Source organism: Calidris pugnax, unplaced genomic scaffold (assembly GCF_001431845.1).
Source record: "Calidris pugnax isolate Ruff unplaced genomic scaffold, ASM143184v1 scaffold20, whole genome shotgun sequence".
In the NCBI taxonomy this organism is placed as follows: domain Eukaryota; kingdom Metazoa; phylum Chordata; class Aves; order Charadriiformes; family Scolopacidae; genus Calidris; species Calidris pugnax.
This window is the reverse complement of record NW_015094510.1, coordinates 21,728,879-21,742,987: the sequence shown is the minus strand read 5'-3', so window position 1 is coordinate 21,742,987 and position 14,109 is coordinate 21,728,879. Positions and strand designations below refer to the sequence as shown.

At 35.4% G+C, this 14,109-nt stretch overlaps 1 protein-coding gene across 4 annotated transcripts in view; it reads left to right on the top strand.

Moving 5' to 3' along the window:
• PDS5B (PDS5 cohesin associated factor B) overlaps positions 1-14,109 on the top strand; it is an 88,943-nt gene that overhangs the window by 23,325 nt on the left and 51,509 nt on the right. For all 4 annotated transcript variants that reach the window (XM_014965991.1, XM_014965994.1, XM_014965993.1 and 1 more), the window contains exons 8-13: positions 4,716-4,831; positions 6,502-6,596; positions 8,786-8,931; positions 9,668-9,819; positions 11,540-11,653; positions 13,127-13,208. In XM_014965991.1, coding sequence (XP_014821477.1) covers positions 4,716-4,831; positions 6,502-6,596; positions 8,786-8,931; positions 9,668-9,819; positions 11,540-11,653; positions 13,127-13,208 — 705 coding nt within the window. The remainder of the gene's footprint in view (positions 1-4,715; positions 4,832-6,501; positions 6,597-8,785; positions 8,932-9,667; positions 9,820-11,539; positions 11,654-13,126; positions 13,209-14,109) is intronic.

Here is a 14,109-nt window from a genome sequence, read left to right as displayed (position 1 = left end):
CTCAGTCCTGCTGTAGAAGTTTCAACAGTATCCCATTGTTGACAGTTCATATGCCCAATGTCTCCAACTACCTACTGCTCCAACTATTCGTCTACAAAGAACTGTAACTTTGTTTAGTGAAGTATCATACCTAGGCTTCTCCCATGAGTATGCTTGGCTTGGTGGATCTTTTTTCTGCCTGGGTTTGTAAGACCTACTGAGTTCTGTCTGAGGACAGACTGAAATCTGTGAAGTCTATTGGATGTACTAGAGTTAGAGTGAAGGGGAGTGGGGTGGGGAAGTTACTCTTGATCTTGATTGTTCCAATTTTGAGGACATTCTCTTGTTCTTGGAGGACACTGAAAGCTCTCTTCTTTACTTGTTTGTTCTTTTCAGAGATTGGTCACGTTTTATCCTGACCTTAGGGTACTTGGTCTCACAGTATGGGTGCCAGGCATTTCTCTGACAGCAATCTTGGTTTCTCTAAACTGATTATTTCTGGTATCAGCAACTTTTCTGCTAGTTGTATATTCTGTACATGAACCAGAACTTCCATGTAGTATCTTATTTCTTTGCTTCTAAATTTTCTGTGGTAAGTTTTGAAAATGAAGTGGTGGCGGTTTTCTCCCACATCCAGGTGAGCTTCACTGAGCAATCTCCACTGCTTTCCAATTGATTGGGCAGCCTCTGTGGCTGGTAGGAGTTTAAGAACGTGAACAAACCTCTGTGTGTCTGACTTATTACCTGACAAGATCCAAATCTCTTGCTCTCCATTTCCCTGAACTTCTTTTGCACTCTTCGTGGCAGGAAGCCTCTTGATTTATCTTCATGAGATCAGGATCTCATGGAAGTTGTAGACTGTCTCTTTGAGTGGGGGAAAAATCCAAGGGCTTGCCTGTCAATGACCAAGTAAATTTTTGGCCATGTATGGAGGGGTTATGAAACCATTAGTATAGAACTTGTGAGAGCGCTTAGGTGCCTCATTAATACTGTTGTGCATATTTACTATTCTGGACCTAAATAATGTGGCCACCTAGTGTTCAAGCTCCTTGCCATTTTGGTACAACCAATGACCATACAGTTTGGCCATGATGCCAGCTAATTTTAACTTCAGTGAGAATTGTATGTGATACTGACTTGGATGAAGACGGAAAGGTTGCTGGCAGTAACTGGTATTGTCCGAAAAGTGCAGCTTTTGTGCACTTTACTCCATGACTTGCTTTTCTGTCCTATCTATCCCAAGAATCTTTAAAGTATGTTTTAACAAAATTGAGTCAGGTGTGTGCCATGCCATGACACATACCAAGCAAAAGTGTACAAACTAGTGATTTGCATCTGGCTGGAATAGAGTTAATTTCCTGCGTAGCAGCCTGTGTGGTACTGTACTTTGTAGGTAACACAGTGTTGGTGGCACACAACTGTTTTGGCTGTTGCTGAACAGGTAAAGGCTCTCTCCCCTGCCAGTGAGTAGGCTGGGGCAGACACATGCTCAGCAATAAAAGCTCAGGGAAAGGAAGGAAGAGATGTTTGTGCTTGTTGTGTTTGTCTTCCCAAGCAAGCACGATGCTGAGACCTTGCTTTCCAGTGACTGGTGGGAGGGACATCTGCCTGCCAATGGGAAGTAATGACAATTCCTCTTTTTGCTTTACTTGTGCACACAGCTTTTTCATTACCTATTAAACTGTCATTATCTTGATCCTTGAGTCTTTTCAGCTTTGTTCTTTTTTCCCCTTGCCCCTCTCTGTACAGGAGAGGACAGCGAGTGAGAGGCTGGGTGAGTGTTTGGCTTTTGGCCAGGGTCAACCCACCACACCCTTATAGATTTTTGTAAAGAAGAAAGCTCCTGTGTTCTCATGTGGCAGAAAAGGGGTAGATTAGATTCTGTGATTCTGTAATATTCCCAAAGAGTATCCTTAAACTCTAACACGCTGACAACTGTGTCAAATCATGGTTGCTTCTTACTAGTAGTTACTTTTTTTTATCCTAATTTTGGAAAGGAGTCTGAAGGATTAGCAGAAGAACGCACACTGAAGTTCATTTCTCTTCTGTGAGGATCGGTCATTTGCGCCTGAGCTTGGCATTGTAAGGTGGTGTGTTTAGAGATGTAGCATTGACACAGAAAGCTTATTGGTGCAGGAGAGAACAGAGGTAGGAATGTATTGTAGGTCAACTTGTAGAGGAAATTGATTCATTTGAATTTGATACTTGAATTTTAAAAATTTTTATTACTGAAAGTGAATACCACTTTAATGTTAAGGAGAATGAAAAGCTCATGAATACAGTATTTAGGAAATAACCGTAACAGGCTTTAGGGCTTTATTTTACTACGTTACTAAACTAATATGATGTAATGAATAAAATCAATAAAACATTGACCTTTGTTTTATAGAGCTGCCTTTCTTCATGGATATTGTAGATAAAATTTTTGGCAAATTTCAGGTTATGTGTCCGCTTGCACTCCCAAATCCCTTCAGATCCTCAGTGCTGCTTATTTTTTTGGACTTGGTAGCAGTGTCTGACCAACATCAGCTGTTAATTACATCTAGGCAGAAGAGCAGCTGCCTGTGTTGGGAGCATGTATGGGGAACTGAAAATGTCGGTGTTCAATGTCAATTCTTGTTGACAAATCATTATGGAACACTATTAAGCATAAAGAATGCTGCATCATACCTAAGAAAAGAGATGAAGAATGTGACTTTTCAAGTACACAATGTCTTATAGAATGGAGAAGATGAAGATTTTCTCAGAGTTTCTTATATTCTTTTTTTTTTTCCTCAGAGAAAGAAGTAGAACTTAAAGTAGAATAAAGGAAAGAGACTCTAGCACTGATGCATTCATTTAATAAGTCCAGGTTTATTTTTATTACCTTTAGAAGCTTATTTAAGAATGTTTCAAGAAGACTAACATCTGTGCACAAATTTAGAAAGTACCAAATACTTTTGGTCCATAATCACAAATACTCAATGTTTCTACGAAAAGGACTAAATATGAGTGGGTCATCTTATAATTGGATTAGTGGCTAATACAGTGAAAGCTGCTTCCTTCATTAAGGACATTTTGGTTTGCTTTTTTAATGTCTCTTTTCTTTTTTACTGTATTTCTGGCTGTGTAATTAAGTAGCTGAATGTCTAGTGTGCTCCCCATCCCCTGGGGTGCCTTGTTCTGGATCTGTGTTGGTTACCTAGAGGAATGAAGGGTGCTTAATATTTTTAATACTTTATTGGTTTAGGTGAGAGTGGATGGGATTTGACTAATGGAGATTGGACTACTAGAGGCCTCAAAAAAATTTTAAATTCTTAACCATGAAGGTACAGAGTAAGAATTGTAGTGTAATGGGCACTTACAAGTTGAAACTCAGTAAGAACAAAAGATAACAGTTACTGCAGATTAAGAGGAGGAGGTTGTAGAAGGCTTTCAGTAACGTCAGTCTGAACTTTAATTGGAAAAAAACAGTCAAATGCAGACAAACATATTAATAGATTCACTAATAATGCTGCTAATACTTAAGACTGAAATGCATTTGGAAGGACTAGTGTCTTCTGTGATGTAGTAATATATTATTGTTGGAGATTTCATCCTTTACTTTTCTTGCCCTGTTACTTTAAGGATTTTTACAAATGCCTTTACTGTTCTTAGGGAGCTGAATTAAAAGGACATACTTGCAAACTTTTCAGCCCATTTATGGTATTGGGTCAGGAGAAATAGTTGGTCTTTAAGACTGTGTTGTCATATTAGAGAACTTTGACAGCTACATTGTGCTCTTATTTCTTGTTCACATTCAAAAGGTGATGTTGAACTAGTAAGAATGTCAAAGATGGTAGAAAAAGAACAGTATTTTATACAGTCCTTGTCTCTCTTACTGGAAAAAAGACTGAAATAATAAGGGGCGAATAACATCTAGTTAATATCAAGTAACTTCAGCTATTGTGTTTTCAAAGCAGTTTTGCAACCAGTTTTTCCTTTTTTGTTTTCTTCAATAAGGAAAAGAAAAATTGATGAATAGGAAGCACATGCTAGTTGCACAAATCTTAGCACACGTTTCCAAAGTATGTCTAAAGCTTCAAGTGCTGTGTCTTGTATTAAACAAGTGTGATGCAACCCAGTGTCAATGAAAATACACTGGAGAAAGCCCTGTTTTATGTCTGTTAGTGCTAGTTTTTAATCAGAAAGAAAAGTAGCTGTGGTAACTCAGCATTTTTAAATACAAGACCAGATCTCGTGTCTCTTGGATCTTGGGTATTTAATGTGATGTTCTCTAAAAATTGGCTTTCGGAAAACTTTTTTCTTTTAAACTAAATTTCTGTAATTAACTACTATTCTAGAGAATAGTAAACCTTTATATGCAGATAAATGTAGAAGGCGTTTTGTGGGTTTGTGTTGTGCTTGAATTTGTGTAAGCCTGTACAGGCACATACTGGATTTCCCAACAGGATCAGTAACCTGCAAATGAGAGTTGTGTACATATCTGTGTATTTTTTCACCAGGCTGTGTTCACATTGTTTTTCTGTTTTCACTGCCTTTTATTATTTTATCTTTTCCCAATAATAGTGAAGGCTTTTTGTCCTGAGATATACATTTGTATACCATAAAAATCTATTAATCTATACTATGATATTTCTAGAAGTGTAGAAGTGTATTGATGTAAAAGCTGTACAAAGCAGTATTCTGTTTTTTGTTTTGTGGGTTTTTTTGTTGTGGCTTTTTTTAATTTAAAAAATAATGTGTTCATTTTCCAGAGCAATGACAATGAAGAACGCCTGCAGGTTGTAAAACTTCTAGCAAAAATGTTTGGGGCGAAGGATTCAGAGTTGGCATCTCAAAACAAACCACTTTGGCAGTGCTACCTGGGGAGGTATGTGCTGGTTTAGTTCCCTTCCTAGGGGAGGAAAAACATTCAATGAAGTATAATTCAGCTTTTATTTTTTTAAAGTGACACAGCTAAGTGTTCGTTCGCACCTGCTGCTTTATCTGAAATCTGACATATAATGCTAAAGAGGTTATTTTACATACATCTTCTGCATCAGCGATTCTTTCATAATTCATTTTTTGGCAACTATCTTTATTGCCCTTGTCAAAAAAAAAAGGAATAGTTTAATTTCTTCACAAGTGGAACTGCTCAATCATGGATTAATTCTAAAACAGCATCAAATGAGATTTGCAGTATCGGGTGATACTAGAACTGGTTTTGAGGCTTTTATGTACAGTATTTGTATGCTGCTTTCAATTTTTTTGGTGGTAGGCGTGCCTTAAAAAGAGGTATGTAGTGTTTACAGTGCTGCAAAAACACTTAGTCTTTTGTTTTGGAAATATTTTGACAGTATGAGATATAAAATACAACTGGAGCCTGTAGTCAGGAGAAATTTAAATACGGCTACTATGATGAAAATGTTGTTGATTTGAGTAAATGAGGATAAATTCTATAAATTATTAAAAATGTGGTAATTTATAAATTAGCATTCAATTGTATCAAAACCAGAGTCCTCAAAGAAATGCAAAGAAAAGTATGGGAAATTTAATTGGGTAAGGCCTCTTGCTTGAAAGTATATAACTATTTAAAACATTGCATGTCATCGAAAAATGCCAGATCTAATTGGGCCCAAAGGAAAATGCTTCATTGTGTTATAATGTGAAGCAGTGTGAATATGTGCAATCTGTTGTTCATAATTACTGTTTTCAACTAGTTATGAACTGCATGCATGTACTTAGTATTTTCAAGGATTTTTAACTAAGTTATAATAGCTGTATTATTAAACGAACCATTCTTAAAATCTCTTTATTTTGAATACATACCTGGTTTTTACTAAAACAGTTATTCCTTAAAACCTTTTTATTTGATAAATAAGCATTTCATTGTTTAAACTTTGATTTTTAATTTGTGTAAAGCCAAGCATTTTGAGGATAGCTAGAAAATACATTTATTTTTTCAAAAGAGTTGTTTGTAACTCTCATTACATCAATAGGTTTATTATAAAATTACTGATAGTGAAATGAAACACAAGAAAATACTAGGTTTCAAGCATCAAATCTAATTCAGCCTTTTGAAAGGAAACCTTACAGAAGTTGAAGTCATCCATCTCTTAAGAAATTTACACTAGGCTAGTTGCCCCTTTTTTGCTGTTCTATCATACTCTTTAAAAAGGGGATGAATATCGCAGTCTTAGTAAACTTTTAGTTGCTGATATACGGTTCGTCGTTAATTATGTGCAGCGTTACAAAAAAGATAGTTAAAATGTCAGGCATCTTTCTAATAAGTAATTGTTGTCTGCCTCAGTTTTTCATGTGTACCATGAAAGGATATTTCTCTTCATGTTCAGAACATGAATTAATGAGAATGGGGAATTTTTTCTTAAGCTAAAAGACAGTCTACTTAGTACTGTGAATTCAGAGGTGCATGTAACAGTGCCTGGGAAGTGTAAAAAATATTTTCACAAGTATTTGATATTTGTGTAGAAATGAACTAATTGCTTTGGTAAAAGTGATATTTTTGTTGTTGTTGTAATGCATTGTCTTGTTTCTAAATAGGTTTAATGATATCCATGTACCTATTCGTCTTGAATGTGTGAAATTTGCAAGTCACTGCCTTATGAACCATCCTGACCTAGCAAAAGACTTAACAGGTACCAGATACATTATAACATCAAAATACAATGTTAAGTGTCCTGAAAAAATCAGGAAGGTTATTTGTCAGAGGTTGAGGAGAACATCATTGACGTTGTACCTCTCAGTCATAGAGTCCCTGCCTTCAGTGCGGCTTCTCAGGCTGAGGGGTTTGTACATGACGAATGCCTTAACCAGAGAGATCACTCTCCTTCTCTTACAGTAGTTGCATTCTCAACTGCTGGTGAAATTAAGCCCCATGGGATCAGGCAAAGACAGCCTGGCTCACCTAGTGGTCATGGCATTTATTAATTAGTGTGTGGAGTGGAGACTTCAGTTCCGCAAAGCTGAAATATTATGCAGCCACTGTCTAAAACATGAAAGCAGTCCTCCTAACTGTGACCACAGCCATTGGTTCCTGCTCCGTCAGAACAAACGCAGCCTGTAACTCAAGACCTCTGTAGGAAGAAGGCAACTGGCATAGATAGAAGTGTTTGTTGTTCCCTATGTCTTCATGAAAAGTGTAATAAAAGAGAATTGGGTTGGTTTGGTTTCTTTGCCCTCAAAGTGCATATGGGTACTGTATCTCCCCCTGATCAATAGACTACTTGTAATTTTTTGGAGGTAATATCTTTGTTCTTTTGCTCTAAGGAGGGAATTTAGAGGGCTGTTAAGTGCGTGGGATTGCTTTCCTGTGTGCCTGCCCATTTGTCAAGTTAGACACAAATACTGGCAGGCTAGAATCATCTCATAGTTATTGGTATTGTTAAGCCATCTTAAAAAAAAAAAAAAGTTTCTGGACCTTTCCTTACTGGAATGGTAAAGATATTTCCTCTTTGATTATGACAATTGTATTTTCAAGAATATTCTTTTTCTTTTTTACATTGCAGAAAGACTTTGTGCCCCCTCTAATGGTATCCTCTGGGAAATGTAATTGTGCTTGCCCCTCCTCTCTCTCCCCACAGCACTTATTGAACTCAAATTGTTGAAAAATTTCACTCACTGGTGTTTGAGACCAGACTTGTTCTGTGTAATGGCATTGTTCTTTGTTTTAGTTTATTATGTGATCCTGTGGAACAAAACTGGTTTTTTGTTTAAAGTCTTATTTGGATTTCAAATTCGTAACCTACTTAAGTGCAAAGCTTGATTTCTTGATGTGCTCTTTTGACACTTGTGCTGATTACCAGAAATGTTAATGGCCAGTATTTCAGACGAGACTCGAAAATTTTCACTGATCATTGAACAGTAATAAGAGAACAGTAACTTCTGTTTACTTTATTCAGAGTGAACTTTGAATTTTCAGTGTTTCTTAATGTTCTCAGTGTTTCACTGCTGTGTGCCATGTACAGTGATCTTAGTAACTTTTGTGTATGTTTTCCTACCCATTTGTGCTTCTAAATTAACTTACAGTACATACTTCTAAAAAGATAATTGAACTTTGCCATTTTATTTGTGAGCTTTCTAAAATGGTAGTAGGTACCTAACGTGTTTGCCACATATAAGCAGAAATCTTTAAAATGTTGGTAGTATAAGAATTGTAATGCTACTAAGTCAGTAGCAATGGGCCAAAGTGATGTAGCAAAAATGTTTTAAGATGAATAAACTAGCATGTGTCTAAATAAGCATTATAGCTTGGTCAAAGAGCATGCTTTTGAAGTATGTCTCTTGATTTGTCCCTGCTTACAATGCTTACATGGCTCTCACTGTGGAGTGTTCCTGGAGCATGTGAAGTAGATTCCTTGTGGATAATGCACTCCTGACCACAACTTCTGTAACTAATGTGCTCCAGCAGCCAAAGGGGATGGAGTCTGCAGGAAGAGAGTAGCCTCTAGCCTGAAGTAAGACTTTAAAATGTATATAGTGTGGTTATCAAGTTCTCAGCACTGTCTGTTCTACTCTACAGATCCAGTTCTGTTTGGCTATAATAGTTCTAATGTAGATGTAGCCTAACTATTATAAGAAATAATAAAAATGCAACCCCATGACTTCCATAATGTGAGAAATATGAATTTTTGATGTTCTAAGCAAATACAAAGTTTCACTGGCATTCCAGTTAATCTTAGAGAAAACTACTGGTTTCTTACTGTTGATGCTCAAAACAGTAGACAATCATGTTTTCTGCTTTTGTCAGTTGAGTACTGTCTAGAAAAAGAAAAGTAGCTAGATTTGTATCTTTACAATGAAATACTTGTTCTATTTTTTTTCCCAGAATATCTTAAAGTAAGGTCACATGATCCTGAAGAGGCCATAAGGCATGATGTTATAGTGTCCATAGTTACTGCTGCTAAAAAAGATCTTTTGCTTGTCAATGATCACCTGCTTAATTTTGTCAGAGAACGAACACTGGACAAGCGGGTAAGACATAATTAGTACTAATAATTGCTGTGGCTTATATGTCTAGACTGTAATTCGGCTTTTTAAAAAGCAGTGCTTCTAAAAAATGCTGAATTTATCTTAAAATGACCAATGAAAACCAACATAATGCAAAAAGTTTTGAAGTGGTCTACTTTAATGAGGTATGTTTTGCCCCTGGTTGAAATGCCACATTTTGCATTGTGCTGTATTTTTATTTAGGATAGTATGATAAAAAAGGCTGAAGCACAACGATGTTGTTCCACTTGTCAAGTTTTAGTAATTTTTTAGAGTAAACTGAGACTCTTGTAAAACATTCTAACAGTTTTCATAAGAAATTTTGCATTCAGGTTTCAAAATGTATTGTAAATTACTGCATATTCCACTATTGAGTTCCACTGTCAGAGGACGGTTTAAAATTGACATTATTACCTGATCTTTTCAGTTTGGCAACATGCTTTCCCCTCTTATACCCGTAATCACAAATATTCAGTTTAGATCAGTGAGAAAGGGTGTTAGCTGAAATTTATAACAATTCTAAATTCTACTTGCATCGTAGATACTGATGTTGAAGGGTTTAGCATAACAGGTATGATGCAATATACGTTCCAATGAGAAATTGTTGCCTTTAAAACTCGTTTTCATTTTGGCATAGAATAAGAAATACCTTCCTCAAAAGGTAGTGTTTTCAGTTTTGAGTTTTGAACTGCTAAACTGGGTACTGTTTCTCTTTCTCAAGTGGAGAGTGAGGAAAGAAGCTATGATGGGACTTGCACAGGTATACAAGAAATATTCATTACAATCAGAAGCAGGAAAAGAAGCGGCAAAACAGATATCGTGGATCAAAGATAAACTTCTGCATATATATTATCAAAACAGTATTGATGACCGGTAAGTCAGTTGTGAAAGCTAGGTGAGTCTGTGGATAAGTGTGGTAACTTACTATGCAGATCTGGTTTTCCTTTGTGCTTAAGTGCTGACAAGGAGGACACTTGATAGTCCTCTCTGTTTTGATTCAGTGCGTAATCTTATATAGCTACAGCCAAACATTGTCCTGTGTTGTTTTCTTGCACTTTTTTTTCTCCTTTTTAAGGCCAAAAGTGATTCTAAAGGGTGAGATAGCTAAAAATGTTGGAATATTCCAACCTGTACTTCACCACTGCTTCAGTAAATGAGAGTTTTGTTTGTGCTTCAGGAGCTTGCTAATTTTTATGTTAAAATTCAGCAAGTGAAATTGCTTTAACAGTCTTGCTTTAGATTTGTCTTTTGTTCCTGTGTGCTTTAAAGGTAAGTCTAGTACGTGTAGCGACAACAGTTAAGGCATCTGACTCTGCAGAAGATTAGATTTTTCTGTACTATAATAGCCATGAATTAGAGTCTTGTCCTGGATTTGTGGTGAAAGCAGTATCTCTGTTATACCATTGTATATAGTTGTTCGTATTGAAAAATAGATGTTTTCACATGGGGAACTAGTTTGGGAATTACTGCACCTTGACTAATCAAGGACATCTTGGTGGCTTTAGAAATGAGCCTTTGGACCTTCATGGCATGTTCGAACACGTATGGCATTGCATACCCGTATAAGTCTTTTCAAAAAACTCGTGGCCTCAGAAAGTCATCTCCAAAATAAGCAATTATTTCATGATACCATAGAAGTAGACAGACTGTCTGGATCTTCAGATCCAGTCTTTCCCACTGTGAGATTTCTCTTCAACTTCAGGATCTTATAAACTAGCTGAGTTTGGGTTTTGACCATCTGCTTCAGTTGTGCATAAGGATTTTCTTCTCTTTTCTAGCCTAAATGTTTGTGATCAGTTTTTTTTTTTTAATCTGTTTACTTCATTCTGTTAACATTAACCTCAGTACGCAAAAGCCTTGGGCCTTCTCAGTATTTAAGATTGCAACGTGGGCTTAGTTTTCCGTTTGTTTCTTCTTCTCAGCCTTGCCTAGGTAACTGGCAGACCCAAACCTTTCTCTCCTCCTGTTTCCAGATAAGGAGCTTCCATGTTATAGCTGAAGCTTTTAATAATTCCTATGTGAACGTACCCGCATTTTTATTGCAGAAGCAAAAGAAATGTGATAAACTTAACCCTTGGGAAAGGGTTAACCAGGAGGGGTGGAGGGAAATCAGCTGCTCCTGACTAGTATTTGAATTCTCCTTCTGGGCTTCATGATAATGTGAAATATAATCAACATGATATTTCTTTTTTTTTATTTTAAGCACATTAATTTGGGTCAATTTCTGAATTTACTGCAATACTGACCTCTAATGAAATTCACTGATAAGGTCCTTGTGCTGATAATTAAGAGATATCCTTCTCTAAAATCCTTTGATTCCTGTCTAGATTAATACATCTGATTTTGATAATGTCATCTCTTAAATGTTCTACTGCTAACATTAATATTGTGTTCTGTAATGATATATTTTTTATTAATTTATGCTGAGTTCTATTGAAAGTTAAGTAACATGAACTTTAGGTTTTTCAATAACACTGTCTTTACATGCAACAACTGATCTTCAGAGAGGTCTGAAAATCTGTCAATGAATGTTTCAGCAATTCAAGACCACTTTCTTCCTTTACAGTTTAAGTTTCTTAATCCTGTCTTTCAGATTACTTGTTGAACGCATCTTTGCTCAGTACATGGTCCCTCACAACTTGGAAACAAATGAACGAATGAAATGTTTGTACTACCTGTATGCAACACTGGATTCAAATGCCGTGAAGTATGTGCTATGTGACTTTTTCCCAAATAATTTTTAATACAAATACTATTGTAAATTATTTCTAAATTGTTATGAGTAGCCTAAGGCAGAGGACAGAAGTGGTTTATGAACTATCAGAAAACAGAATGTAACAATAGTATCTATTTTTAAAGTGGGATTTTGAGGAAAAGAAACAACCAGCCACAACCAAAAAACACCGCAACCAATTAATAGGGTGGTTTCTAACAAGGCATGGTACCTTTTAACCATAAACAGCTGAAAAAAGTAGTGTCAAAGATCTGGAAAGAAGCTTGAATGCATGTCATTCCTTTTATGTTTGAAAACAGATAGCATAGATAGCAGTATTCACTTGCCCTAGATCTTATCTGGCAGCTTCTCAGTTAACATACTCCTTGTTTTAGCAGCCACGATGACTTGGGAATGGGAAGGAATTACTTGCTTGTCCTTCCTTCTTCAGTGTGCATTTTGCTTAAAATGGGTATATGTGCATAAATTTGACTAATAACAGTTTTGCTGCTGTAATGTTCACAGTTTGATTGAATTTAGTTTTACTTTGTTTTTCATTTAGTAGTACTCAGTCACTTAAATACAGTTTTTTCTCAGAAGGGAGACAAGAAAAAGCTTTGTATATGGAAAAAATGGTTTAAAAAACGCCAAAGCTTTCAAATACTACAGGAATTTGTTAGAACCCCTTGCATTTTTACCTGCCTAAAGATACTACAGTGTAACAAACTAGGAATAGTATATTAAAAATAAAAAGTTACTGTTACAGTAATTTTTAGTATAGGCTAAGTAAAAGTGCAGAATGGGTTCTTTTTAGTACTTGTTATTCAGGTAACAACTTCTGAATTCTACAGTTTTCATATGTAGCAATACTAATTTTTAAGACATTGTATGTTCAGTTAGTTATATAGAAATGACATTTTACTTGTGGATGCTGGAAAATTTTCAAATGAAACTGTGGCTTCTTTAAATTTATATGGCTTACTTTTCGTAGAAAGTGTGCTAATTCTTGGTTTTGTCCGAATATCTCTAATGCGTCTCTTACAAGTCTAATCGTGTCCACTTTTTGCTTTTTATTCATGTAGTAGCCACTTTTTGTGTGCAAGAATAACATTGTTTTGATGATAAAAATCTTAAACATCTTCTTTTTAGCCTGTTTCCTGGAATGTTTTTAGAAGAGTGATTTCAGGCTTGTACAAATGAGTTCTTTATGGGCCAGACATTAGTTACTTCTTTTAAAGGCAGTGTCCTTAAGCATCTGAGATGAAACTTGTTTCAAAATCTCACTTTTTGTTTTCCATATCATGCCATTAGGAACCATTTAACTATTTGCTCACACAGCAGTGAAAGTTCAGGTGATAAGCACATTTCTGAGTCAGAACTGAAAAGAATTTAAAGGCTTTTATTGGACAGTTATGTTATTTATTGAATAGACTATTTTGACAACTTTCTTTCTTTTTTTATTTTTAGAGCATTGAATGAAATGTGGAAATGTCAAAACCTGCTACGGCATCAAGTAAAAGATTTAGTTGACCTAATAAAACAACCCAAAGTGAGTTCAACTTATCTTTATCCCGTAATGAATGTGCAGTTTAAACTTAATATGCTCTTTTTTGAATTCCATTTGTTTGACTATTTCTAGTTTATTTTAATGGCATATAGAATATATTGTGAAAGTTCCCTGATATTCCATTAGACTACACTTGCGATAGGAAATGTGTATACACATTTATTAGTAAAATTGAAGAGGTGTTATAAAAATTTTTAAAAGATTTTGCCAGTCACTTCATACTTAAATATTTGCTGTCAATGTTTGAGTTACATCTTGCCAGGATTATTCTGGCTTTTGAAAATACTATTTTTGACTGCCGAATCAAGCAATTAAGAAAAAATACCTGTATACCCTAACTTCTTATCTCATGTATCATTAGTAACATTGAAGAAATCAGAATATTTTTATTCCAACAGGTTACCTGTTTCTCAGAAACTTCTTAAGTGTTGTATTGGAGATATCAGACTATAACTGAATTCTTTATTTACAAATTTGCTCAGAAGGAAAAAATAAATATTGAGCATTTAGGATATTTTCATAAAGTAAAATTTTGATTTTTTTTGATTTTTTTTTTTTTTATATAAGTAAAATACACACATGTATGTGTGTACTCATCTTTGGAATGGGAGAAGAAGAGAGGGGGAAATTCATAAGATGAAGTTCTGGATGTAATTTGTGACTAGAACTTGACTTTAATGCCAAGGTTTAATCTGGTGCTTTTTTAACTGAAATAATATATAGTAGAAAATGTTGCCACGCTCACATTCATATATGTGTATGTCATTTTTATTTTCTCTATGTGTATATACTCATATACTACAGCAAATTTAATGAAGTTTTTTGATTGATTTATCCATTTGCTGGAATGACCTGAACCAGGAAGAGTGCCCGTGTGGTTGGA